Consider the following 27616-nt stretch of genomic DNA (forward strand, 5'->3'; position numbering starts at 1 on the left):
TCAGTGGAACTAACGTTGCTTAATTTCACTCATCATTGTTACCAGATCATCTCCTCATACTTCTCAGTATCACAACAGGAGTTTCCCCAAGCATCCAACCTTGGGTCCCTCCTCTTCTCATCGACATGTTGCCGCATAATAACACATGAACACATGGATCCAGATTCCAAATCTATGCTTTTCTACTGTCTCTCTTGACCCCCTACAATGGGGCTCATGTCCGATGCACTGTTAGAATTTCAGTCTTGTTGGAGCTGCAATTTGCTGCAACTAAACATTGGGGAAATTGAAGACATCACCTTTGGCTCTTCCAACAGATTTCACTCTAATCAATTACTCTATTTCTCTCTCTGATCATTTTTCATGCTAAATCGCAGCTTCCACTTGAATTCCAAACTGAGCATCCAATTCCATGATTTCTCCATGAAAAATAAAACGTTTACTTCACGTTTCCAAATTCCTCTCATTTAGCTTGGATCTCCTCTGCCTTGTTGTTATTTCCTCCAAACATACTTAATCCAATACTTCCTTTTCCTGCCTTCTATCCTGTATAGCTCTGTAAACTGCAGCTCATTTGCAACTTTGCTGCCCGTTAACCTATATGACATCAAACCCTGATTGCCTGCCACTCATGACCTCACTAACTCTAGTGCCACAAATCCTCCCTTTCCAAACTCTCATTCTGGCTTCCAGCTGCTGGTGTATTGCTTTCCTATAGGACCTCAGGCAGATATTAAATAAGAATAATATCAGATAAACATTTTCTCTTTGGTCATAATATGACCAGTGGTTGTTATGCAGTACTGTACATAGTTAAGAGATTTTGGGAATGAGATGAAAATTCAGTTTGAGTGGATTCTTGGGTGCTGCAATTTAAGTGAAAGGTTGCTGTACTTGCATGACTAAGACAGCTCTTGCTTCTACTTCCAATTCTTGTCCCATCATCATTTTTGACGACACTTGAGCTTAAGTGGCCATCATGGCTTTCCTGCTTCCCAAAAGTGGCCTGGAATTTCTTCAAAGCTGGTCCTGCCTTTTGACACCTAGCGACATTACAGCGTAGAATGGAAGGAGCTACAAGGAATTTCCCCATCACAGAATTTCAGTTATGTTCTCTATCCAGTCTACCAGATTCTGCCAGGCCATTAGGATAGTGATCAGCATTTAAAGCGAGCAGTTGTGGGAACAACTTATCACTGGTCCAAGTTGAATATCCCTTTGTGAAATAGCTACAAAAGGCACAAATCCCAAATTTGCAATAAGTTTCAGATGAGGTATTTATTGCACAATTCTTTATTACTGAATGGAACTTTCATTGTGTTTGAATGTTCCTTTCCCATGTTGGCTTAGTTCTTGGGTACTAAATTCTGAAGAAAGTTTTTTGGATTATAATATTTAGTAGGCTGCATCCTTTCCTTTCTCAGTGGGTTAATCTGAGTAACTGCTGCCAAGGCAAAATACATGTTAGTCTCCGGATTAAAGACCATTTTTCAATCTGATTTTAAAAAAAGCAAAACTAGTTTAGAAATAGTGCAGTGCATCTCAGATGGTGGCTGCCCTTTGATCTTTCTTTAAAAACGCATTTTATTCAAACTTGTATCAAAGTAGGTTGCAGCAAATAAACACCCGGGAATCATTCTTCCCAACAATCAACTCTGCAGTTTCTACAGATTTTTCTCCTTTTTCACCCCCCCCCCCCCCCCCCCCCTGCGATGAACAGCTCATCAAACACGGTCACAAACATCCCCCACCTTTTCTCAAACTGCCCTGCTGAGCCCCTTAACTCAGACTTTATCTTTTCTAACCACAGGAAGTCACACAGGTCACCCAACAATGCTGCTGCCCCCGGTGGCGATGCCGACCGCCACTCCAGCAAAATCCGTCGCCGTGCAATCGGAGTGGCGAAGGCCAAGACATCGGCCTCCCTCCTCCCCATGAGCTCCAGCTTCTCTGAAACCCCACATATCGCCACCAAAGGGTCCGGGTCCACTCCCTCCTCCACTATTCTGGCTAAGACCACAAACACTCCTGCCCAGAATCTCCTCATTCTTTCACAACCCCAAAACATGTGCGCGTGATTCACTGGCCCCCGCCCACACCTCTCACCCATCTGCTACACCCTGAAAGAACGTAGAACATAGAACATTACAGCGCAGTACAGGCCCTTCGGCCCTCGATGTTGCGCCGTCCTGTGAAATCCCTCTAAAGTCCCTCTACACTATTCCCTTATCGTCCATATGCCTTTCCAATGACCATTTGAATGCATTTAGTGTTGGCGAGTCCACTACTGTTGCAGGCAGGGCATTCCACGCCCTTACTCTCTCTGAGTAAAGAACCTACCTCTGACATCTGTCCTATATCTATCTCCCCTCAATTTAAAGCTATGAGAACCCACTCATTCTCGCCGGAGTCATATGCAGCCTGTGCACCACCTTAAACTGTATCAGGCTCATCCTTGCACAAGAGGAGCTCCCGTTTACCCTTCGCAGTGCCTCACTCCATACTCTCCAATTGATCTCCATTCCCAACTCTGCTTCCCATTTCTTCACCACCTGCTTGCCTCCCTGCTCCCCCAGCCACTTGTGTATATCCCCAATTATTCCATCCCCTTCCACATCCGGAAGCAGCAGTTGCTCCAGCAGGGTGTATCCCTGCAATCTAGGGAACCCCTTCCAGACCTTTCGTGCAAAGTCCCTAACCTGTAGATACCTGAACTCATTACCCCTCGGCAGCTCTACCCTCTCCTTTAGCTCCTCCAGACTGGCGAACCCTTCCTCCAAATACAAATCCCTCACCTTGACCAGCCCCACTTCCCTCCCCTCCTGTATTCACTATCCATCCCCCCCGGCTCAAACCCATGATTCTCGCACAGCGGCGTTAGCACCGACATCCCTTCCACCCTAAAATGCCTCCTCAGCTGATTCCATATCTTAGAACATAAGAACTAGGAGCAGGAGTAGGCCATCTGGCCCCTCGAGCCTGCTCCGCCATTCAATGAGATCATGGCTGATGTTTTGTGGACTCAGCTCCACTTTCCGGCCCGAACGCCATAACCCTTAATCCCTTTATTCTTCAAAAAACTATCTATCTTTATCTTAAAAACATTTAATGAAGGAGCCTCAATTTCTTCACGGGCAAGGAATTCCATAGATTCACAACCCTTTGGGTGAAGAAGTTCCTCCTAAACTCAGTCCTAAATCTACTTCCCCTTATTTTGAGGCTATGCCCCCTAGTTCTGCTTTTACCCGCCAGTGGAAACAACCTGCCCGCATCTATCCTATCTATACCCTTCATAATTTTATATGTTTATATAAGATCCCCCCTCATCCTTCTAAATTCCAATGAGTACAGTCCCAGTCTACTCAACCTCTCCTCGTAATCCAACCCCTTCAGCTCTGGGATTAACCTAGTGAATCTCCTCTGCACATCCTCCAGCGCCAGTACGTCCTTTCTCAAGTAAGGATACCAAAACTGAACACAATACTCCAGGTGTGGCCTCACTAACACCTTATACAATTGCAGCATAACCTCCCTAGTCTTAAACTCCATCCCTCTAGCAATGAAGGACTAAACTCCATTTGCCTTCTTAATCACCTGTTGCACCTGTAAACCAACTTTTTGCGACTCATGCACTGGCACACCCAGGTCTCTCTGCACAGCTGCATGTTTTAATTTTTTATCATTTAAATAATAATCCCTTTTGCTGTTATTCCTACCAAAATGGATAACCTCACATTTGTCAACATTGTATTCCATCTGCCAGACACTAGCAAATTCACTTAACCTATCCAAATCTCTCTGCAGACTTCCGGTATCCTCTGCACTTTTTGCTATACCACTCATCTTAGTGTCGTCTGCAAACTTGAACACATTGAACTTGCTCCCCAACTCCAAATCATCTATGTAAATTGTGAACAATTGTGGGCCCAACACTGATCCCTGAGGGACACCACTAGCTACTGATTGCCAACCAAAGAAACACCCATTGATCCCCACACTTTGCTTCCTATTAATTAACCAAGGGGAAATTTAGCATAGCCAATCCACCTAACCTGCACATCTTTGGACCGTGGGAGGAAACCAAAGCCCCCGGGGGAAACGCACGCAGACACGAGGAGAACATGCAAACTTCACACAGACAGTTACCCAAGGTTGGAATTGAACCCATGTCCCTGGTGCTGTGAGGCAGCAGTGCTAATCAATGAGGAAATATTAGAATAGCCAGGTGGCTCACCGCAATAAAAGGGAAACAGTCGTATTTGCTTCCCGCACAGCAGTGGAAAAGGATAGGCACAATAACTACCTGAGGGGTGTTTACTGTATCAGTTAGTTGCTCTTACTGCTCAGTGACGTGCAACAGGAAATCATCTCCTTTATTAGAGTGTTATGGGCCAGGGTTTAGAGAACCCCAAAGTCTATCATGGAGTTCACCTGACCCACAACTTTTAATAGATTGTGGTATGGGGAGCACACGGCTCACTCTACAGGTGTGGTACAGCAGAAATGGGAAAGTATTTAAAGTAAAACAATGTTTATTCTATGAACTCAAGTTAACCTTTTTAAAACATACAGTGAACATCTTAGCAACCATTAATTGAAATACAACCCCCAAAGAATACAACGCTAAGTAATCCTTTAATCTTTCCTTTTAACATCCATAAGACTTAAAACACCTTTTACCAGAAGCACATCAGGTTAAAGTCACTACTGTTATCAATTTTAAATCACCAGGATCGATTTACAGTCTTTAGATTACAGAGAGAGCCTCTAATACACCTTCTGGCTGTGACTGCAGCTATCCAGCTCTGAAAACGAAACTAAAACACACCCTGCAGCAAACAACCTAAAGCGAAAGTAAAAAGCTGACAGACAGCCCAGCTCCACCCACACTCTGGCATCACTGCAGTAATAAACACCCATTTCTTAAAGGTACTCTCACTACAGATATTTATATACACACCCACTTATAAACACCGATTTCTTAAAGGTACTCTCACATGCCAAGAGTGCACTCAGCTTATAACTAAACTGGGAGCATTAACCCAAATAAATCCGTCAGAAGCTGAGGAAACAGATTTCACTTTAGATGAGACATGCAACTAAAGTGACAGCAAGTAATAGCCAAGCCAGCAGAGTTGATTTTAAGGACATGTGGTTGTACACAAAATCTCCAAGAAATGAGTTGTTTGTGCAAGAGTTCATTCTCTGTGTTCGTGATGGCAGATTGTGGTAACTACCACGCGACAAATGTTACATTAATAGGCGTATAATGTCCGAGTTTATCTGTCCTATCCTCCGTAAATAATGAAGTGTGTTGGCAGATTTCCAAACCAAGGAGGCAATTCCTGAATCAAGAGTTTTGGCAGAACAGTGGCCTCCCACTAGTGCAAAATGTTGATCCAAGCATCCCTGGGAACATTGAGTTGCTTCTTGAATTTTATTGAGTGGTCTGTTTGGCAAGTTGCAATGCAAGGAGACTTTCAACAGACTAAATTAGGATGCTACATACATCCTCTTTTAGCGAGTCTACACCTGGATTTGAGGCCAGCAACAGTGAGGTGCTGAAAGCCACCACGAGGTGAGGTAAGCCACCGAGCAGGGAAGGTGAGGCGAACAGGTTTGTGACTCGACTCGGGCAGGCCAGCAACAGAGAGGTGCCCAAAGCCACCCTGAGGTGAGGTCAGCGGTCGAGGGGAGTGGCAGGCGACTCCACCCAGGCCTGATGGCAGCCTCTAGGACAAAGAACAGAATCGTGCCAGACTAAGCCACTGATATTGGAGTTGGACACTCCACTCACGTGAATTTATGGCAATAACTTCTTTGATTTTGTATGAGGAAATAAGGAAGTTAACTTTTATTTTGGAAACTGAATGAGACTCCGTGAAATATCCTGAATGGCAGTGTATGCACCTTGTTGATTGGAGTATTTGCTCCTCCACTGTCCTGGCTCATTCTGTCTTGCACTGGTCTCTGCTGCAGTGATGGCATCGGCTGATTTTTCCATCTTGTTGCTCATCAGCAAGTTCCACGTTTGCTCGTATCAAGACACACTTCGCAATATTGACCATCTTTACCGTCATTCGGATACGTTTGTATTTCAATTCATCCGGGCGAGTTTTTACAAGTGGAAATGCAGTGATCAATTTGTGCATCTTTGTGACTTCCGCCATCGCTTTTGATCGGGCAGCGGTGGGTGGGGTCAGGAGGGGCGTGAGGGCGGAAATGAAGGCGAGCATGGGGCCCCACATACTGTAAATCCGCCTCTGCCTTCAGGTGGTCCGTGAATTGGTCCAAAATGCAAGTTGTTTATTCTGGACAGCAGAGCTGAGGCCAGAACCCTCACCCCTATCATTTGCGTGACGTTACAAAACCAGACCAGCTTCCGCGTGTGCAGCATGAGGTATCCAAAACACAAACAACAACAATATTGTTTTAGAAGCAAGATAGATAGATGATAACCCGTGTAGAGGGGGGGTGAGGGGGGGGTGCTGGAGACTGAAGAAGAACTAGCTGATCATAGAGCTCAACGTGAAGTTCTCCCGCTTGGTGGCTCATCAAAAGGAGCATCATTTTTCATGAGCGTTTCTTTGGGCTGGCAAGTGGAAGCGGGTGTGGGCGTCTCACGGAAGACATAATAGTAAAAACCACTGAATTAGACTATGTGAGTCCAATCTGATGCAGAAATACAAATAAAGGGGAAGAAAGAATAGATCATCTTGATTTTTAAAAAATCCTAACAATTTATTTCCTGACTGAGACCCCACGCATCCAGCTTTCCAGAAATTGAATCCAATGGAGATAAGAGGGTTTGCAGTTTCATATGGTATCACAGCTATTGACTGGGGTGGGTAATGGTTACATTAAAATAAATTATAACTAGATACAGGTAGGATTGTGAGTTATTTGAAACATAGGCCATAGATTGATAGCTCTGCTAATGTGCAAAAATCCTAACTGTCTTCTATGCAAAATCTCATCTGTTGCAGATTTTGGGTCTTAGACTTTCAATCAGTTTGTGCAATGCTGGTTACTGCCACAGTCAGAGCAACTTGTAGTTGCAAGTGTTATACTGCCCAATATTTAATTATCCAATCGAGTAACCCAGGGACGTAACAATAGAACCCGATTGTAATCATGATTGAATATCATTAAGGTGAGTTTTCTTTGACTTCCATCCACTCCCGCACTGGTGGTGTTTGAATGAAAACCCCCAGTGTGCACGTAGATATGGGGCTGGATTCTCCGGTTGTCAACGCCGAAATCACGTTTGGCGATAAGCCGGAGAATCAAAGTTCCCGAGTGAATTGGTGGCGGCGCCGCTTTCGCCATGCTCCGCCCCCTCCAAAGCGGTGTTCCAACGGCCTCAGGACATTGCCTGAGGCCCAACCCCTGATGCTCCCCTCCCGACTAGCCGAGTTCCTGATAGCGCGGGTCGCCTGTGGTCTCATCCGGTGGGAACTCAGCGTGGCGGCTGCGGACTCAGTCCAGCGCCGCCACAGTGGGGAGGGCCGATCCATGAGCAGGGGGGGGGGGACTTAATAAGGGGTGAGGGCACTGTGGGGGGGGGGGGGGGGTGGGTTGATCCGGGGCGCCCAGGTGGGGCCACTGTTTCGCGGGCCGGGTCCGTGAGCAGCCTCCACCATGTAGCACGGCACGGCCGCTGTAGGCCACCGCTGTGCGCATGTGTGGCCACGGACACAGCAATTCCGCGGGCTGTATCTGCAGCTCGATCTGGGTGCTGTACGCTGCCGGCATGCTAGCCCCCAGCCACACGAAGGATTGGTGGCCGTTTTATGCCATTTGTCTGGCGTAAAACACCACCGTTCCCACGCTGGTTTGCGGACATAGCCGCAGAATCGGACAATACAGCCCATGGTTTCTGCAGATGTTACATTACTGGAGTGATGAAACCTCCAAGGAAATTCACTTTACATCTTTTTTGCTGGTTGACCTCATGCAACCTCTTTGGAATTACCAATGATGCAGATAAGGGTTGAGACAAGACCAGATATAAATGGTTAAACTGCTTTATTTACAGACATCAAATGAATATATAGTGCAAGAGTTGGAATCAGTTCTCTTGTTGGTACGATTAGCCACAGACCCGTCGAGGACAAGACAAATAATTAAATATAATCTGCAGCAACGTTTCCTGGCCAGCCTCCTGATTCTGACTGACTAGGAGCTTTACATCAGCAAGTTTTCCTTCGCTAAGCTAGTCTTTCTTCTCTGATCTAGCTAGTTGACTGCTGAAACAACAACCTCCTTAACCTCCCCACTCATGATGGGTGGTACAGATTGGGAGGGTGGCAGCAAAATTGAAAGGCCTCTTTAGTGGCTAACAGGAAAAGCCAGCACTCTTCCTTCACCTTCATTTTCTGGAGTGCCGTGAGCCTCAAAGACTTCTGAAATTTTGTTTCCTGGTTGTTTGTTTTGCTGCTAAAAGTTCCCCGCTGCTGAAATCTTACTGCTCTGTTTCACTTTGAATGTTTCAACCCTCCATTCTAAAGTGCTGATGGCAGGCATATAATAAGCAGCTGCCCAGCTGAATAACCTATCCTCCCAAATCAGCTTGTTGCCCATATGTGCGTGATATGTGCCGGCGGATTTTCTGTCCTATTTAAATAAGGTTCAAAATCGGTCTGTCCTGTATCCTGAAGTGACCAGGCTGGCAGAGTGGTCACCCCACGTACCGTTTTCCCCAGATGCAACCAAAACATCAATCTCAAAATCTATCATTCACAGAATGGGGTGACCAGAATAAATAGCCCAACCCCTGCAATAGTTTCTCTCCATTTATTCTTTCAGTTGTCCTTAATATCCTGAAAACATTGATCAAATAACCCTTAATCTTCTAAATTTCTTGGGAATGCAACCCTAATTTTGTGCAACGTCTCTGAAAAATTTGCTCGCTAGAGTCCAGGGAATATTCTAGTAAATCTGTCCTGCATTGCCGCCTAGACTAATATATTTTTCTGAAGGTGTGGTGACCAGAACTGCTCACAGTACTCCAGGTGTAATCTAACTTCTGTATTAGAGCTCTCTGAGTATTCCTTTTGGACTAGTTTTTGTATCTTGCCATGTAATCATCTATGTACCTGGACCCCTGAGACGCTTTGGACCTCCTAGCTTTTCGTTATTTAGAATGTGCTCACATCTCTTCATGTTAGGTCCTAAGTGGATGACCTCACACTTATCTATATGAAATCCATTTTCCACAGTTTTGTCCATTTAAAATCTATTAATTTCTTTGTAATTTTTTGCTTCTATCTACACTCTTTACAATGCAGTATGTTCACGTCATCGGCAAGGTTGCATATGTGGCTCTCTATCCTATCATATCTATTTTAACAAACACTGAGGATATTTGAGGCCCTAACACTGATCCCTGATGACCACGAGTCAAATGCTAATTAGATCAACTCCTTATCACTACTTTCTGCCACCTGGCCTATCTCTTATGAGGGACTTCAAGTGTCTTCTGGAAGCCCATATAAATACCAGCTGGAGACATCTCTTTGCCCGCTGCTTTAGCCAACCTTTCAAAACGTTCAGCCAGATTTGTCAGGCATGTCCTACCCTTTGTAGATCCATCCTGGCACTTTCTGATCAGTTGAACATTTTTGAGGTATCCAGTCACTCCCTCCTTATAGATTCTAGTAATTTCTCAGCAATAGTTATTAGGCTAACTGAGCTATAATTCAAAAGCAAAATACTGCGGATGTTGGAAATCTGAAATACAAACCTGAAAGTGGTGAAAATGCTCAGCAGGTCTCGCAGCGCCTGTGAATAAAGAAACAGAGTTAATGGGCAGGATTTTCTGTGTTCTCCTGCGGCGGGAAGATAGAGATGTAACAGATATTAAGCAAGTGAAAAGATGGAGGGGAGGAAGGACAAAAGGAAAAGTCTGTGATAGCGTGAAGGGTGGGAGAGATCAAAGGATTCCAGAGTACAAAAGACAAGGAAAGTGGCAATGGTTGTATGAACTAAACCAAACATTTGCCTAGAATGGGTGAGATTGGCAGAATGATGAACAGCTGTATCTGAATGCAAAAACAAGATTCGGGGCGGCTGGGGTGTGTGTTGGTGCCAGAGCCTGCAGCCTTCAATTGTTGAAGTCAACATTGAGTCTGGAAGGCTGTAAAGTGCCTAATCAAATTATGTGCTGCTATTCGTCAGGCTTGTGTTGCGTTTCACTGGAAAAGCGCAGTAGGCCAAGGACAGAAATGTCCCTGTGAGAGCAAGGTGGTGAATTAAAGTGACAGACCATTAGAAAGTCAGAGTCAGGCTTGTAGACTGAAAAAAATAATGACTTTGACAAAGGGTCACCTGGACACAAAACGTTAGCTCTTTTCTCTTCCTACAGATGCTGCCAGACCTGCTGAGATTTTCCAGCATTTTCTCTTTTGGTTGCAGACTGAAAATATGTGTTCCGCATATCATCGATCAATCTATGTTTGGTCTCCCAACGTAGAGTTGATCACATTGGAGCAGCAAATACAGTAAACCAACTTGAAAGCAGTGTGTGCAAGCCATTGTTTCACCCAGAAGGCATTTTTGGGGGTATGGGCAGTAAGGGAGAGGAGATAAATGGGCAGGTGTTACACCTCCTGTGGTTGCATGGTATACCTGTTGATTCCATTATTTCCCATTTATTTTATTTTGCCGTTATCATTTTTGATCCATTGATGTTTAATGGATATATACCTTTAAGTTGAGCAGAGGAAGTGGGGAACTCAAAAGTTACAAAATAGTACACTGTGCTAGCTTTTGAACAACAGAACTCAGACTTGGTGGCACCCGAGAGATCGGAGGGACTTGGTTTGATTGGTTGGCTGGTTGCCAATTCATTAGCCACCAGCTGCATAAGCTGCTGTATTAATCTTCAGAAAACACCATTACAGACTGAAAGCAGAAACATCCAACTGAAAGTCTGGACTGGAGGAAGGTGTGCTGAAAGACAACCGCCTGAAACAAAGACTTGTATCCTTTTATTTTCAACATTAATTTTACACCCCTCTTTTCCTCTCTGTTTGTTTGTCTGTCTTGTGTGTGTGTGTGTGTGTGTGTATATAGAGGGTAAGGTGAGTTAAAGATGGGTTGGGAATTAGATAACTAATTGTATTGGCTGCACATTTAATTAGAGTTATTGTTAATAAAATTAATTGTGTTTAAATTTACAAACCTGGCGACTATAGTTATTGGGCAGCTAAGGACCAATAGGGTGTTATTCTAAAAATACCAATTTCAATTGTATTGTGACTCCAGCTCAAGTGGGGCTACAATTGACTGCACACTAGCCCAGGGGGTTGTAACGATCGGAAGGTGCTATGGGAGGGGGAATGAGATGTTGGACATGATTGAGGAGTGGATCAAGGTGTTACAGAGGAAATGGTCCCTTTGGAATATTAACAGGGATGGGGAAGGGAAGGTTTGTTTCTTGCTGAAGATGGTGGGAATGGCGGAGGGTGATCCGTGGGATGTGGAAGTTGGTGGGGTGGAAGGTGAAGTCAGGGTAACCCTATTAAGTTTTGGGGAGGGACGGTAAAGGGTAAGAGCAGAATCGTGAGAAATGGTGGGACAGGTTGAGGGCCCTGACAATCACAGTGGGGGAATATGATTGAGGAAAAGGAAGACTCATCGGAAGTTCTCTTGTAGAAGGTTGTATCGTCAGAACAGGTGTGATAGAGTTGGAAAAGCTTTTGTAATTTCCTAGGTTCATGTGGTGAATCTGCAATCACTATAAATTCACACTGTACATTACTGTGTCCCTGTGGGCTCCATCTGTGAGCCGTTGCGTGGCTCTGCCCACAGGGGGAGATGAGGAGCATGTAGAGGGCTCCGCCCCCAGCAGGAAGTATAAATGCTGCGGTCCTGCGAGTCCACCCCCAGTTCAGCATAGTCGCAGGCAGGCTCAGTTGTAAGCCGATTAAAGCAACAGTTTACTTCAACTCGTGTCTCTGAATGAATTGATGGTTGCATCAGTTCACTTGACCTTCCTTTCTAAAATAGTGCAGCGATGTACAATAATAATCTTTATTAGTGTCACAAGTAGGCTTACATTAACACTGCAATGACGTTACTGTGAAAATCCCCTAGTCGCCACACTCCGGCGCCTGTTCAGAAACACTTGAGGGCGAATTCAAAAGATCCAATTCATCTAACAAGCACATCTTTTGGGACTTGTGAGAGGAAACTGGAGCACTCGCAGGAAACCTACGCAGACATGTGGAGAACACGGCACAGACATGACCCAAGCCGCGAATCGTACCTGGGTCCCTGGCGCTATGAAGCAACAGAGCCAACCACTGTGCTACCGTGCCAATTTTCCAATTTAAAGGAACTGCTCCTGAATCCCGAAGACTGTGGAAAATTAAAGTTCAGGCATTTACAATGTCCTCATCTACTTCTTTAAAATCCAGGGATTAAAACCATCTGGTCATGGGGATTTGTCACTCATTAATGCCAATGATTCCTTCATGGCTAATTTTCTCATGTTAATTTTGGTGCCTTCCCACCCTTGCTTCAATATTGGTTTTCTTGGGATGCTAACACCCTTCCTCAATTATAAACATTGTGTGATGTCTATAAAAATTGTTATGTTATATTTCACTTTTGTGGCAGTACTATTATTAAAAACCTTGATTTAATGTACATCCAGTGTGTCTACTAAAGCTGTAATTCATGAGCCATAATAAGTGAGGAAATGATTGATTTTAACCATTTACTTGTTTATAGAGAGCTGGCTAATGGGATATTGTTTAGTCCTAGCTAAACAGGTCATGGAATTTAGTGGGATACAGATGATGTAATTAATGGGCGGAGCCAGGTCTGTCTGTGTGTTTGCAGTCTGTTATAAGATTTTACATTGTACAGCAGTTTGCCATAGGATTGGAGTCTGACAAGACAGAAGGAATTTCAGGTTATTCCTAAAAATGGTCTCTCCAAAGGGGCGGGATGCTCTGACCCTCTGCGCCGAAATCGCACTCGGCGCGGGGACAGAGAATTACCCAAAGTAGGCTCCCATGCTGGCATTTGATTCTACGGCGACCAGAGAATTGTCAACAGTTGCGCACACGCGGTCAACGCGGCGCTGGTCGGGGACCATTGAAAGTGGCCCTCGCGGCAATTCTCCGTACTCGACGGGCTGAGTGTTGCTCGTTCTGGGTGAGTGTGCTTAACACTCAATTTGGCTCTGTTTCGTTACTTAGTTCTGGAGTCGCCAGGTATCGTTAAGATACCGCCACAAGTTTCAAGGTCAAGTTCAAAGCAATAAAACCATACACCAATTAGTAAGTTCAAACAAATGAGTTTATTATAATACAATTATAATACTACCCATGCACACGCTAAGATGATTAAACTATTCCTACCACTAAATAAACCAATACTTATCTTAAAGGGAACTGCCGGATCAGGGGACAAGGCCTCTTGTTCTGCACTGGTCCGCAGACTTCAGGTTGGTACGGGTTAAAAAGGGGTCAGGAGTGTCTATCTCTGGTAGCGATCGTTGTGAGACACTTGCTGGCGGCTGCTGTCCCAAACCTCTCCTCTCTCTCGGTCAAGGTCTTCTTCGGTAAAAGGCTGCTCAAGAGGGCTGGTCAAGAGAGGAGGGCTGGTCAAGAAGAATAAACTAAGTTTGGGACCTGTCTTTTATAGATCCCAGGGCTTTGCACCCTTTTGGGCGGACCCTCTATCTGCTGGGAATCGATTGGGTCTCTTCCCAATCGATTTGTTTGAATCCCCCCAATACTGAGGCTGTCCCTCGGCTACTGGGCGGGCCTTCAGGTGCTTTTTTTTTGCCAAAATAAAGGTAGGAAAAGCCGACAGTGAAGCCAGCGGGCTACTCACCCCTTTCCCATCTGAGTTGATACTTAGTCAAAAAAGGGATAACTCCGCCCAGAGACAACTAAAGAGGTAAGAGGCAACATGAAACTAAAGAAAAAGCAGAAAAGAAGGCAAAACACAGCATAGATCATTTCCTTATTTCTACTTCAAACCCCGCTGGTGCCGGGGTGTCTGGTATCCTATACAATGTCGCAATCACTTCCCTATTTGTGTCCATTGTCCCTGGGATCGTCCCATTACCATGTTAACTGTCCCGGAGATTGCCTCATTAGTATGCGGAATGTTCGTTTCGGTGCTGTCTGCTTTCTTAGCAGACAGAATACTCATTGGCTTGGTGTAGCCTGCTTGTGCTGCAAACTTTGTCCATTTTAACCTGCAAGCTTTGCGTTCCTCCATTTTGTATTGAGGGAATGGCCAACTTCAGTGGCTACACTGAGTGCCTGCCGAGTTCTGCCGGTGTGGTTCACGTGGTCCCACCCGGCAGGACCTCGACCGTCTGGCTGCGGGGGCCGTCCTGGTGGGGGGGGGGGGGGGGGAGACGGGGGGCCAATTCCGGGGGGGGGCCCTCCACGGTGGCCAGGCCCGTGATTGGTGGCTACTGATCAGCGTGCGCACTCATTCTGGGGGGGCCTATGTTCCTCCGCATTGGGCCCCTACAGGGCTCCGCTGTGTTGCGCGGGGGCTGGTGCAAAGACGGCTTCCACGCACATGCGCGGCCATGCAGGCGTAACTGCAGGGCCCCGCCGGCAGCCTGAGCTGCGGGACGCATGCCGGGGCCTTGCTAGCCCCCTCGAAGATGGAGAATCACCCCGGACTTTCTAGGAAAAAGTCTGGAGTGATTCCTGTCCTTTATCCGGCGGGGTTGGGACTTAGTCCCCTGAAGGGAGAATCCCGCCAAAGGTGTACGCAGATAAGCTAGTAACCTGTTTTGTTAACTTTATTTATAAGTGGTGTTTGAACTGTCTGGGTTGCTTAAATAGTAAGTTAAAGATTTTCATTTTATTTAAGAACAGTTTAACTGTTAATTATAAAGTTATTTATTTGATGTTAATGTGGTTAAGTCTGTGTTTAAATTAAAGTTTGTTTTAAAATAAAATACACGATTGGTCAGTGTCATCGCTCCTGGGGTGAAGTATCCTTTCCTCTCAGTTTTCCAAATTGAAAGATTATTGGGGTTTCTTGTCCGATATCCTGACATAAATTGGGGTCTGGTCCAGTACCCTAACAATTAACACAATGTAATTATTCAACATGTCGACCATTTCCTTATTTTTACTTGCATCAACATTGTTTTTAAGAAGCCCACTTTGCTCTTATCCACCCTCTTAAACTAAATAATTGTAGAAATGGCTGCTTTTTTATATCCCTGCCTATTTGTGGTCCTTATGTTTTGTCATCCTTTTCAGTTCTTTGTATCCCTCCAATTCACCAGGATCTATGCTGTGTTTTGCCTTCTTTTCTGCTTTTTCTTTAGTTTCATGCTGCCTCATACCTCTTTAGTTATCTCTGGGCGGAGTTATCCCTTGTTTGAATAAGTATCAACTCAGATGGGAAAGGGGTGAGTAGCCCGCTGGCTTCACTGTCGGCTTTTCCTACCTTTATTTTGGCAAAAAAAAAGTGCTGGAGACGGGTCCCACAGCGTCACGCTGGCGGGGCAGGTTCAGAAGCATGGCCATCAAGAGATTCCTTCCCATAGACCTGCACTTGCTCCAGGGAACCCCCTCGAGGACCTGAGAATCCACACCCCCTCCCCCACAGACACAGGGAATCCCCTCCATTGTCCTCCCCAAAAGAAGCCCCCCCATCTTGGCAGTGCCCCTGGCATTTTCCCCCTGTGCACAGACATGAGCCTTTCCCTTCCCTCCCCACCCCCCTCAGCGGGGGCTGTACTTATGGTTCCTGTTTGTCAGGAACTGTTGTAAACCCCGTCGATATGACCATAATGTGGAGGGGTGATACTGCGAGGAAGCCTGCTAATGATATGTTTTTTTTTAAAATAATTTTTATTGGAATTTTTTACATAAAATATAACAACAAGTATAGCAACAAGCAGTAATATGCAACTAACAGCCCCATAACACCCACAATTCCCCCCAAACCGTAACATCACATGTATCACACTCCCCCCCCCCCCCCCCACCCCCCCCAACAAGAGAACTTAACCATAAATTAAAATTAAATAAATCAAATTTAAATAAAATAAGCAAACATAATCAATGTCCCCCCCCCCCCCCCCCCCCCCCCCACCCCCGGGTTGCTGCTGCTACTGTCCCAGTACCCTATCGTTGAGCCAGAAAGTCGAGGAAAGGTTGCCACCGTTTAAAGAACCCTTGCACCGATCCTCTCAGGGCGAATTTAACCTTCTCAAGCTTAATGAAGCCCGCCATGTCATTGATCCAGGTCCCCACGCTTGGGGGCCTCGCGTCCTTCCATTGTAGCAAAATCCTTCGCCGGGCTACTAGGGACGCAAAGGGCAGCACACCGGCCTCTTTCGCCTCCTGCACTCCCGGCTCTACCCCAACCCCAAAGATCGCGAGTCCCCATCCTGGCTTGACCCTGGATCCCACCACCCTTGACACCGTCCTCGCCACCCCCTTCCAGAACTTCTCCAATGCCGGGCATGCCCAGAACATATGGGCATGGTTCGCTGGACTCCCCGAGCACCTGACACACCTATCTTCACCCCCAAAGAACCTCCTCATCCTCGTCCCAGTCATGTGGGCCCTATGCAGCACCTTGAATTGAATGAGGCTAAGCTGCGCACACGAGGAGGAAGAATTTACCCTCTCCAGGGCATCAGCCCATGTCCCGTCTTCGATCTGTTCCCCCAGTTCCCCCTCCCACTTCGTTTTCAGCTCCTCTACTGACGCCTCTTCCACCTCCTGCATAAGCTTGTAGATATCGGATATCTTCCCCTCCCCGACCCAGACCCCCGAGAGCACCCTGTCACTCACCCCCCTCGCGGGGATCGCAGGGAATCCCTCCACCTGCCATCTAGCAAATGCCTTTACCTGCAGATATCTAAACATGTTTCCCAGCGGGAGCCCAAATTTCTCCTCCAACTCCCCCAGGCTCGCAAACCTTCCGTCGATAAACAGGTCCTTCAGCTGTCTAATGCCCGCTCTATACCATCCCTGAAATCCTCCATCCATGTTCCCCGGGATGAACCTATGGTTCCCCCTTAACGGAGCCTCCATCGAGCCCCCCACGTCTCCCCTATGTCGCCTCCACTGCCCCCAAATCTTGAGGGTAGCCGCCACCACCGGACTCGTGGTATACCTCGTGGGAGGGAGCGGCCACGGCGCCGTTACCAGGACCCCCAGGCTTGTATCCCCACAGGACGCTCTCTCCATCCGTTTCCATGCTGCCCCCTCCCCCTCCATCACCCACTTACGCACATTCGACATGTTGGCCGCCCAGTAGTACCCTGAGAGGTTGGGCAACGCCAGCCCCCCCCATCTCTACTCCGCTCCAAGAAGACCCTCTTCACCCTCGGGGTGCCATGCGCCCAAACAAATCCCATGATGCTGCTGGTCACCCTTTTAAAAAAGACCCTAGGGATAAAGATGGGCAAGCACTGGAAGAGGAACAAGAACCTCGGGAGAACCGTCATTTTGACGGATTGCACTCTGCCCGCCAGCGATAGCGGCACCATGTCCCACCTTTTAAATTCCTCCTCCATCTGTTCCACTAGTCTGGTGAAGTTAAGCTTATGAAGAGCCCCCCAACTCCTGGCCACCTGCACCCCCAGGTACCTGAAACTCTTCACTGCCCTCCTGAAGGGGAGCCTCCTAATTCCCTCCTCCTGATCTCCCGGGTGCACTACAAATACCTCGCTCTTTCCTAAGTTTAGCTTATAGCCCAAGAAGCCCCCAAATTCCGCTAACAGCTCCATCACCCCCTGCATTCCCCCCTCTGGGTCCACCACATATAACAGCAGGTCGTCCGCATACAGCGATACCCGGTGCTCCTCCCCACCCCGCACCAGACCCCTCCATTTCCCTGACTCCCTCAACGCCATGGCCAGTGGTTCAATCGCCAGTGCAAAGAGCAGGGGGGACAGGGGACACCCCTGCCTGGTCCCACGATAGAGCCTAAAATACTCCGATCTCCTTCCATTTGTGACTACACTCACCATCGGCGCCGCGTAAAGCAGCCTCACCCATTTGATGAATCCCTCCCCAAATCCAAACCTCTCCAGCACCTCCCACAGGTTCCCCCACTCAACTCTATCAAACGCTTTCTCTGCGTCCAGCGCCACCACTATCTCCGCCTCCCTCTCCACTGCCGGCATCATGATAACATTGAGCAGTCTCCGCACATTCGTGTTGAGCTGCCGCCCCTTGACAAATCCTGTCTGATCTTCATGAATTACCTCTGGCACACAATCCTCTATCCTGGTAGCCAGGATTTTCGCCAGCAACTTAGCGTCTACGTTAAGGAGCGAGATAGGCCTATATGATCCGCACTGCAAGGGGTCCTTATCCCGTTTTAGGATCAAAGAGATCAGTGCCCGCGACATCGTTGGGGGCAAAGCCCCCCCCTCCCACGCCTCATTGAAAGTTCGCACCAGCAGGGGACCCACCAGGTCCACATATTTTTTGTAAAATTCTACCGGGAACTCGTCCGGCCCCGGGGCCTTACCTGACTGCATTTGCCCGATCCCCCTGACTAGCTCCTCCAACTCTATCGGCGTCCCCAGCCCCTCTACCAGCCTCTCTTGAACCCTTGGGAAACATAGCCTGTTCATGAAGCTCTCCATCCCCTCTCTCCCCCTCGGAGGTTCCGACCGGTACAATCCCTCGTAAAAGTCCCTAAAGACCCTGTTTGCTTCTGTCCCCTTCTGCACTACATTTCCACCCCCATCCTTCACTCCCCCAATTTCCCTAGCCGCATCTCGCCTATGGAGCTGATGCGCCAACATCCTGCTCGCCTTCCTTCCATACTCATATACCGCACCCTGCGCCCTCCTCCACTGTGTCTCCGCCTTTCTGGTCAAAATTGGCCTGCAACCTGCGCCGTTCTCCCAGCAACCCTTCCTCCGGTGCCTCCGCATATCTCCTGTCCACCTCCAGAAGCTCTCCCACCAGTCTCTCCCTCTCCTTCCTCTCCCTCCTTTCCCTGTGGGCCCGGATGGAGATCAGCTCCCCCCGGATCACTGCTTTCAGAGCCTCCCAGACCATCCCCACCTGGACCTCCCCCGTATCATTGGTATCCAGATACCCCTCAATGCTTCTCCGAACCCTCTTACACACTTCCTCCTCCGCCAGCATCCCCACATCCAGGCGCCAGAGCGGGCGCTGGTCCCGCGCCTCTCCTATCTCCAGATCAACCCAGTGCGGGGCATGGTCCGAAATCGCTACGGCAGAGTACTCGGCATCCTGCACCCTCGGGATCAATCCCCTGCTCAGGACAAAAAAGTCTATCCGGGAATAAACCCTATGGACGTGAGAGAAAAAGGAATACTCCCGCGCTCTCGGTCTCCCAAATCTCCAGGGATCCACCCCTCCCATCTGGTCCATGTATCCCCTCAGCATTTTGGCCGCCGCCGGTCTCCTACCCGTCCTTGAACTGGACCGGTCCAGTGTGGGATCCAGCACTGTGTTAAAATCTCCCCCCATGATCAGGCCCCCTGCCTCCAGGCCCGGGATGCGGCCCAACAATCGCCTCATGAAGCCAGCATCATCCCAATTCGGGGCATATACGTTCACCAGCACCACCTTCTCTCCCTGCAGCCTACCCCTCACCATGATATATCTGCCCTCCTTGTCCGACACCACCTCAGCCGCCTCAAACGCCACCCTCTTCCCCACTAGAATCGCCACCCCCCGGTTCTTCGCGTCCAATCCTGAATGATAAACCTGCCCCACCCACCCCTTCCTGGTCCGCCACCTTCAGGTTGGTCTCCTGGAGCATAGCCATGTCCGCCTTCAACCCCCTTAGATGGGAGAACACCCTGGTTCTCTTAACTGGCCCGTTCAGCCCCCTCACGTTCCAGGTAATCAGCCGGATCAGAGGGCAACCCGCCCCCCTCCCCCGCCGACTAGCCATAACTTGGCAGATGTTCGCCCCAGGCCAGCACACCCCGCTCGACCCGTTCCCCATGGCGATAGCGCCTCTCCTCTTCCCCCCCGGCCCCCATCGGCTCCTTCCTAGTCGTTCCAGCAACCCGGTATCCCCCCCCCCCAGGCTAGCACCCCTCCTAGCCGCGACGCACCCTCCATGGTACTTCCGTGAGTCAGCTGACTTCTGCTGACCCCGGCAGCTCCCGCCAAAACCTATCCCCTCCCGGCATGGGGTCATCCCCCTCTTGCCACACCTCCTTGGCATTGCTGCAGCGCGTGAAAGAAGACCCGTAGAGGCCCCGCCCCCACCGCAAGCTCCACCCCCCCCGCCCCACAGCGCGGGAAACCAGAGGAAAGCCCGCGCTTTCACACTGCCACACCCCACCCTTCTGACGCAGGTCCCCAAAATCCAGTTTCCCCTCAATCCCCAGCCCCGTACAGAAGAGAACATATAGAACACAAACCCCCAACACTCCCCACCTAACCCACAACCATGCCCAACAACCAAACCCACCCGTAAACAGAGCAAACAGAAAACCAGCATACATAACACACATGTCGAAGTTAACAAAGTTGAAACAGTTGGAACAAAACAGCCACAGCGGAAACAACGCCGGCCAAAGTATGTCCCCCGACCCTAGTTCGAGTCCAGCTTCTCCGCCTGTACAAAGGCCCAGGCCTCCTCCGGGGACTCAAAGTAATGGTGCCGGTCCTTGTATGTCACCCACAGGCGCGCAGGCTGCAGCATTCCAAACCTGACCTGCTTAGCATGAAGCACCGCCTTCGTCCGGTTGAACCCGGCCCGCCGCTTAGCCACCTCCGCACTCCAGTCCTGGTAGATCCTCACTACCGAATTCTCCCATTTACTGCTCCTCTCTTTCTTGGCCAAGCGCAGCACACACTCCCGGTCACTGAATCGGTGGAACCGCACCAGCACCGCCCGCGGGGGTTCATTTGCCTTGGGCCTCCTGGCCATCACTCTGTGCGCTCCCTCAAGCTCCAGGGGCAAATGGAAGGAACCCGCTCCCATCAACGAGCTCAACATCGTGGTCACATACGCCGGGAGATCCGACCCCTCCGCCAGGCCCAGGATCCTCAGATTCTTTCGCCTCGTGCGAACGTCCAGCTCCTCCAAGCAGTCCTGCCACTTTTTATGAAGTGCCTCGTGCAACTCCACTTTCCCCACGAGGACCACGGCCTCCTCCTCTCTTTCAACGGCCTGCTGCTGCAACTCCCGAATAGGCACCTCCTGGGCCGCCTGCGTCCCAAGCAGCTTGGTCGTAGTTGCATTCATGGAGTCCAGCAGCTCAGCCTTCAGCTCAGCAAAACAACGTAGGAGCGAGGCCTGTTGCTCCTGCGCCCACTTCCACCAGTCCTCGGGTGTTGCGCCGGCCGCCATTTTGTTTTTCTTCCCCCGTTTTTTTTGGGGGAGTTACTGCAGCCTTTTTCACCATATAGCGTGGGGCAAGTTCTTCCAGGCACCTTCCCCCACCGGGATGCGTAGAAACAGCGCCGTTTGGGGCCCTCGAAACGGCCCAAAAGTCCCTAAATAGCGGGAGCTGCCGAACGTGCGGCTTAGCTCCGCATAGCCGCAACCGGAAGTTCCGCTAATGATATGTTAATGCACGGTGATGAAGTTCACAACCTTCCATAGCAGGAAGGGGACTCTGTTGGATTCTCTGCCCCCACCGTCTTCCCAGCCATCGGAAAAGGTGGGGCCCAAGCATCCCAGCCTATGGCATTTTGTTGGCAAGTAGAGCTCTTGGCCCTTAGGTGTATAAACCGCTTCTGTATCACGGAAATTATTTTTTGAGCACCTCCCACTGATCTTATGTCATCTTATCCATTAACAGATTTTTTCAGTTTACTGTGGTCAGTTTTTGTCTCCTCATTGAAGTCAGCCTCTCTAAATCTTGAACCTTAGTAGTTGTTTCAATTTCTTCCCTTTCAAACACCACATTAAATTCACACATATTATGGTGACTATTAGATAAATTCTCATGCTTCATTAGGCTATTAACTAAATCTGGCTCATTCCTCATTATTAAATCGATTGTAGCCTGCCCATTGTTGCTTCTAGGACATATTGTTGCAATATAACACTAGATCAATATAAAAGCAGTTACTTAGCAGCCTCTAAATCGGGCAAGGATGGCTGCGGCAGAAATTTCTCTGATTTGTTGAAATGGGAACAGCAGCGTGGATTTTCAAAATAGTATCCTAACCAGATGGATAAAAACTCAACTGTTTAGACTGCAGAATAAAATCTGCGTTTTATTGTTATTGTGTTCAAAGATTCCTGAGCACTATCTGCATTCTAAGGCTGACACTGAAGACAGAGGTCAGACTTCTAGAGGACCCTGCTTATGATAATTCTAATGAATGACAGGGTAATTTTTTTTATTGCAGTCTAAACAATAAGAGACTGCTGTCCAAATGTTTGTTGTTTACTGAGAGGTTTTCTCTGGCATTCTATGAAACGCAGCACGGTATTCTCTATTCTGATATTAAAAAGTTACTAGTAGAAACTGAGTTGTAGATTATAACATTGCAAATCTAAATGCAATAATTAATTAGCCAGTGAATTTGCACAGGAATTGCCCTCAGGCTTTCAGTCCCCTAACATTGAGATTAAATGGGTGTCCCAAGCTTGCACATGCCAGACCTGGAGGGCTAGCTTCCTGAAGGCAGCCATCAAATTGACCATCTCTGTGCTAGATGACCCATTCAGAGGGCTGGCAGGTCTAGAACCTTGGCCTTGGGAGAGGTGGGGGTTGCTGATGTAGCCACGAGACTGTAAAGGTTCCTCAAAATGGAGGCTCCTTCGGAGCAATAGGAATAATTATTTAGGAGGGGGCTGTTGATGGGTATCTTGGATTGGAGGGGGACCCCCCCCCCCATTTGGATCATTGGGGCTATGGGTGCATATTTTGGTTTCCACGTTTCTTTGTTTGGGGGATGCACGCTCGGGTTCTGAGGTTTGACTGTTGCAGGGAAGCTGCCTCTGTTAGCACACAACAGGGGACGGCTCTGCAATTGTCAAAATAGCGGTTGTTGCCTGCCTCGGTTCAATGGGCAGCAGATCTGGGTCCCTACCTGCCCATGGGATAGCTCCCCAGCAGGGGAAATGCATCGGGGATCTGTCTTGGCATAGTTTCCCACCAATTTCCATGTCCCCCACCAGCCTCCCCGCCCCCAATCCAGCACTCTGGGGCCAAGCAAACTCAGCCCATTATAACCTCAACATGAGCTGGAAGAATGGAATTAGGGACTGTTGCAATATTCCAAATGAATTCTTGAATGGTAAAATGGTAAAAAAAACTGGTTCCTTACCCAATATGAAATGAAAATGAAAATCACTTATTGTCACGAGTAGGCTTCAAATGAAGTTACTGTGAAAAGCCCCTAGTCGCCACATTCCAGCACCTGTTTGGGGAGGCTGTTACAGGAATTGAACCGTGCTGCTGGCCTGCTTGGTCTGCTTTCAAATCCAGCAATTTAGCGCTGTGCTAAACACCCCCTTATAGAATTTGCATTGGAAAATAAATGCCTAAATCCTCTTCTAAACATTCTAAGAGCTGGGTTCTAAGAACTGGGGCGGGATTCTCCGAACCCCCACTGGGTCGGAGAATCGCCCGGGGCCGGCGTCAATCCCGCCCCCGCCGTGTCCCGAATTCTCCGCCACCCGAGATTCGGCGGGGGCGGGAAACGCACTGCGCCGGTCGGCGGGCCCCCCGCGGCGATTCTCTGGCCCGCGATGGGCCGAAGTCCCGCCGCTGACAAGCCTCTCCCACCGGCGTGGATTAAACCGCCTACCTTACTGGCGGGAGCAGGCGGCGCGGGCGGGCGCTGGGGTCCTGAAGGGGGCGCGGGGCGATCTGACCCCGGGGGGTGCCCCCGCGGTGGCCTGGCCCGCGATCAGGGCCCACCGATCGGCGGGCGGGCCTGTGCCGTTGACGCACTCTTTTTCTTCCGCCTTCGCCATGGTCTTCACCATGGCGGAGGCGGAAGAGACCCCCTCCCCAGCGCATGCGCAGGGATGGCGTCAGCAGCCGCTGAGCTCCGGCAGAAGTGTGGACTTACGCTGGCCGGCGAAGTCCTTTTGGCCCCGGCTGCCAGGGCGCCAAAGGCCGTTCACGCCAACCGGCGGTGCGGGAACCACTCAATGTGAGGGCTTGGCCCCTAAAGGTGCGGAGACGTCCGGAGTGGTTCACGCCACTCCAACACGCCAGGACCCCCCCCCCCGCCCCACCGGGTAGGGGAGAATCCCAGCCCTAGTGTTGAAATGGAAATATAAATTCGGAGAAACTTTTATTAATTTTATTCATGATTTGAAAAGCATTTCATAATGAGCAGCTGTTAAACATTTGTTCCCTCATCACCATGCCCGTATTAGCTCATTTTGTTGGTGGTCCTCTTCCCCATGAATCAGTAGGTCCATGGACACAGTATAATGCAATACTGAAGGAATGTTATGTTGTCAGAGATGCAATTCTCAAATACAATGTTAGACTAAAGATTCATTTCCCTATTCCATTTGCAAGTTCAGTTAGCTGCTAAAGATCTCAGAGCGTTATTTAAAGGACAGCAGGCAATCCTCCACATGCCCCAGCTGTTTGTTGTTTCCCTCTACAATAAACACCAACAAAAACAGGACATGCTCTGAGTATCCTTGGGGATTCTGCTGTAACTCTGTGCAAGAGCAACAGAATCCACCAGAAAATGGCAGGCATTTGTGTTGAAGCCTCAACTATTTCACTGTATTTATTAATGGCTTAGATGGTGGGATAGGAAGCCACATATTGAAATTTGCCAAAACTGCAGACAGTTTTGTAAGCACTTTAATTGGAAAATTGGATTTTGTTTATTGTCACGTGTACCAAGGTACAGTGAAAAGTATTTTTCTGTGAACAGCTCAACAGATCATTAAGTATATGAAAAGAAAAGGAAATAAACAAAATACATAATAGGGCAACACAAGGTACACAATGTAAATACATAACACCGGCATCAGGTGAAGCAAACAGGAGTGTAGTGTTAATGAGGTCAGTCCATAAGAGGGTCGTTTAGGAGTCTGGTAACAGCAGGGAAGAAGCTGTTTTTGAGTCTGTTCGTGCGTGTTCTCAGACTTTTAGTATCTCCTGCCCGATGGAAGAAGTTGGAAGAGTGAGTAAGCCGGGTGGGAGGGTTCTTTGATTATGCTGCCCGCTTTCCCCAGGCAGCGGGAGGTGTAGACGGAGTCAATGGATGGGAGGCAGGTTTGTGTGATGGAATGGGCTGTGTTCACGACTCTCTGAAGTTTGTTGCGGTCTTGGGCCGAGCAGTTGCCATACCAGGCTGTGATGCAGCCAGATAGGATGTTTTCTATGGTGTATCTATAAAAGTTGGTAAGGGTTAATGTGGACATGCCAAATTTCCTTAGTTTCCTGGGGAAGTATAGGCGCTGTTGTGCTTTCTTGATGGTTGAGTCGACGTGGGTGGACCAGGACAGATTTTTGGAGATGTGTACCCATAGGAATTTGAACCTGCTAACCATCTCTACCTCGGCCCCGTTGATGCTGACAGGGGTGTGTACATAAGAACATAAGAACTAGGAGCAGGAGTAGGCCATCTGGCCCCTCGAGCCTGCTCCACCATTCAATGAGATCATGGCTGATCTTTTGTGGACTCAGCTCCACTTTCAAGCCCGAACACCATAACCCTTAATCCCTTTATTCTTCAAAAAACTATCTATCTTTACCTTAAAAACATTTAATGAAGGAGCCTCAACTGCTTCACTGGGCAAGGAATTCCATAGATTCACAATTTTTTGGGTGAAGAAGTTCCTCCTAAACTTAGTCCTAAATCTACTTCCCCTTATTTTGAGGTTATGCCCCCTAGTTCTGCTTTCACCCGCCAGTGGAAACAACCTGCCCGCATCTATCCTATCTATTCCCTTCATAATTTTATATGTTTCTATAAGATCCCCCCTCATCCTTCTAAATTCCAACGAGTACAGTCCCAGTCTACTTAACCTCTCCTCATAATCCAACCCCTTCAGCTCTGGGATTAACCTAGGGAATCTCCTCTGCACATCCTCCATTGCCAGTACATCCTTTCTCAAGTAAGGAGACCAAAACTGAACACAAAACAAAACTGAGATCCAGCCCACTATGGTCGTATCATCAGCAAACATGTAGATAGAGTTGGAACCAAATTTTGCCACGCAACCATGTGTGTACAGTGAGTATAGTAGGGGGCTAAGTACGCAGCCTTGCGGGGACTCGGTATTGAGGACAATTGTGGAGGAGGTGTCGTTGTTTATTCTTACTGATTGTGGTATGTGGGTTAGAAAGTCGAGGATCCAGTTGCAGAGTGAGGTGCCAAGTCCTAGGTTTTGGAGCTTTGATATGAGCTTGGCTGGGATTATGGTGTTGAAGGCGGAGCTGTAGTCAATAAATAGGAGTCTGATGTAGGAATCCTTGTTGTCGAGATGCTCTAGGGATAAGTGTAGGGCCAGGGAGATGGCGTCTGCTGTGGACTGGTTGTGGTGGTATGCAAATTGCAGTGGATCAAGGCATTCTGGGAGTATGGAAGTGATGCGTTTCATGACCAACTTCTCGAAGCACTTCATTATGACTGAAGTCAGGGCCACCGGACGGTAGTCATGGAGTCACGTTGCCTGGTTCTTTTTTGGCCGCGGTATGATGGTGGTCTTCTTGAAGCAGGTGGGGATGTCGGAGCTTACTTGGGACATAGAACATAGAACATTACAGTGCAGTACAGGCCCTTCGGCCCTCGATGTTGCGCCAACCTTTGAACCCACTCTAAAGCCCATCTACACTATTCCCTTATCATCCATATTTTATCCAATGACCATTTAAATGCCCTTAATGTTGACGAGTCCACTACTGTTGCAGGCAGGGCATTCCACGCCCTTACTACTCTCTGAGTAAAGAACCTACCTCTGACATCTGTCCTATATCTATCACCCCTCAATTTAAAGCTATGTCCCCTTGTGCTAGCCATCACCATCCGAGGAAAAAGGCTCTCACTGTCCACCCAATCTAATCCTCTGATCATCTTGTATGCCTCAATTAAGTCACCTCTTAAGCTTCTTCTCCCTAACGGAAGGTAACGCTTCTCCTGAAAGGTAAGTTTTTAAAGCGGGAAACTTACCTTCCCTACAGCCCCCTGGTTACTGCTCTCGATGCTCCCGCTGGAAAAACTGAAGGCCGCTTGTCCTGAAAGGTAAGTTTTTAAGGCGGTTAAAGATGTCCGTGAACACTTCGGCCAGCTGGTCCACGCAGGCTCTGAGTGCACGACTAGGGATCCCGTCCGGACCCGTCGCCTTCCGAGGGTTCACTTTCAAGAAAGTCGATCTGACTTTGGAAGCTGTGATGATGGGTATGTGTGTGTAATAGGCTGCTGGGGCATTCAACAGCGGATCGTTGGTTTCCTGCTCGAACCGAGCATAGGTGGATTGAGTTCACCGGGGAGGGGTGCGCTGCTGCTGGAGATACTGCTTGGCTTCGCTTTGTAGCCCACACAGGACGCCATCTCCAACTCTTCCAAGCCGCCCCCTCCCGCTCCATTACCCACTTGTGTACCATCGCCACGTTGGCAGCCCAATAATTCCTGCAGCGGTTAGGCAATGCCAGCCCCCCGCCCCTGTCCCTACTCCGCTCCAAAAACATCCTTCTCACTCTCGGGGTCTTCTTCAC

At 48.5% G+C, this 27616-nt stretch overlaps 1 protein-coding gene across 1 annotated transcript in view; it reads right to left on the bottom strand.

The window, feature by feature from the left end:
* Positions 1–9636: 9636 nt before the first annotated feature.
* The window catches only part of LOC119964708 (lutropin-choriogonadotropic hormone receptor-like), a 213856-nt gene continuing 195876 nt past the window's right edge, over positions 9637–27616 (bottom strand). Inside the window, exon 12 of the mRNA XM_038794622.1 lies at positions 9637–9783. Within this exon, the coding sequence (XP_038650550.1) occupies positions 9637–9783 (147 nt within the window). The remainder of the gene's footprint in view (positions 9784–27616) is intronic.

Source organism: Scyliorhinus canicula, chromosome 1 (assembly GCF_902713615.1).
Source record: "Scyliorhinus canicula chromosome 1, sScyCan1.1, whole genome shotgun sequence".
NCBI lineage: Eukaryota > Metazoa > Chordata > Chondrichthyes > Carcharhiniformes > Scyliorhinidae > Scyliorhinus > Scyliorhinus canicula.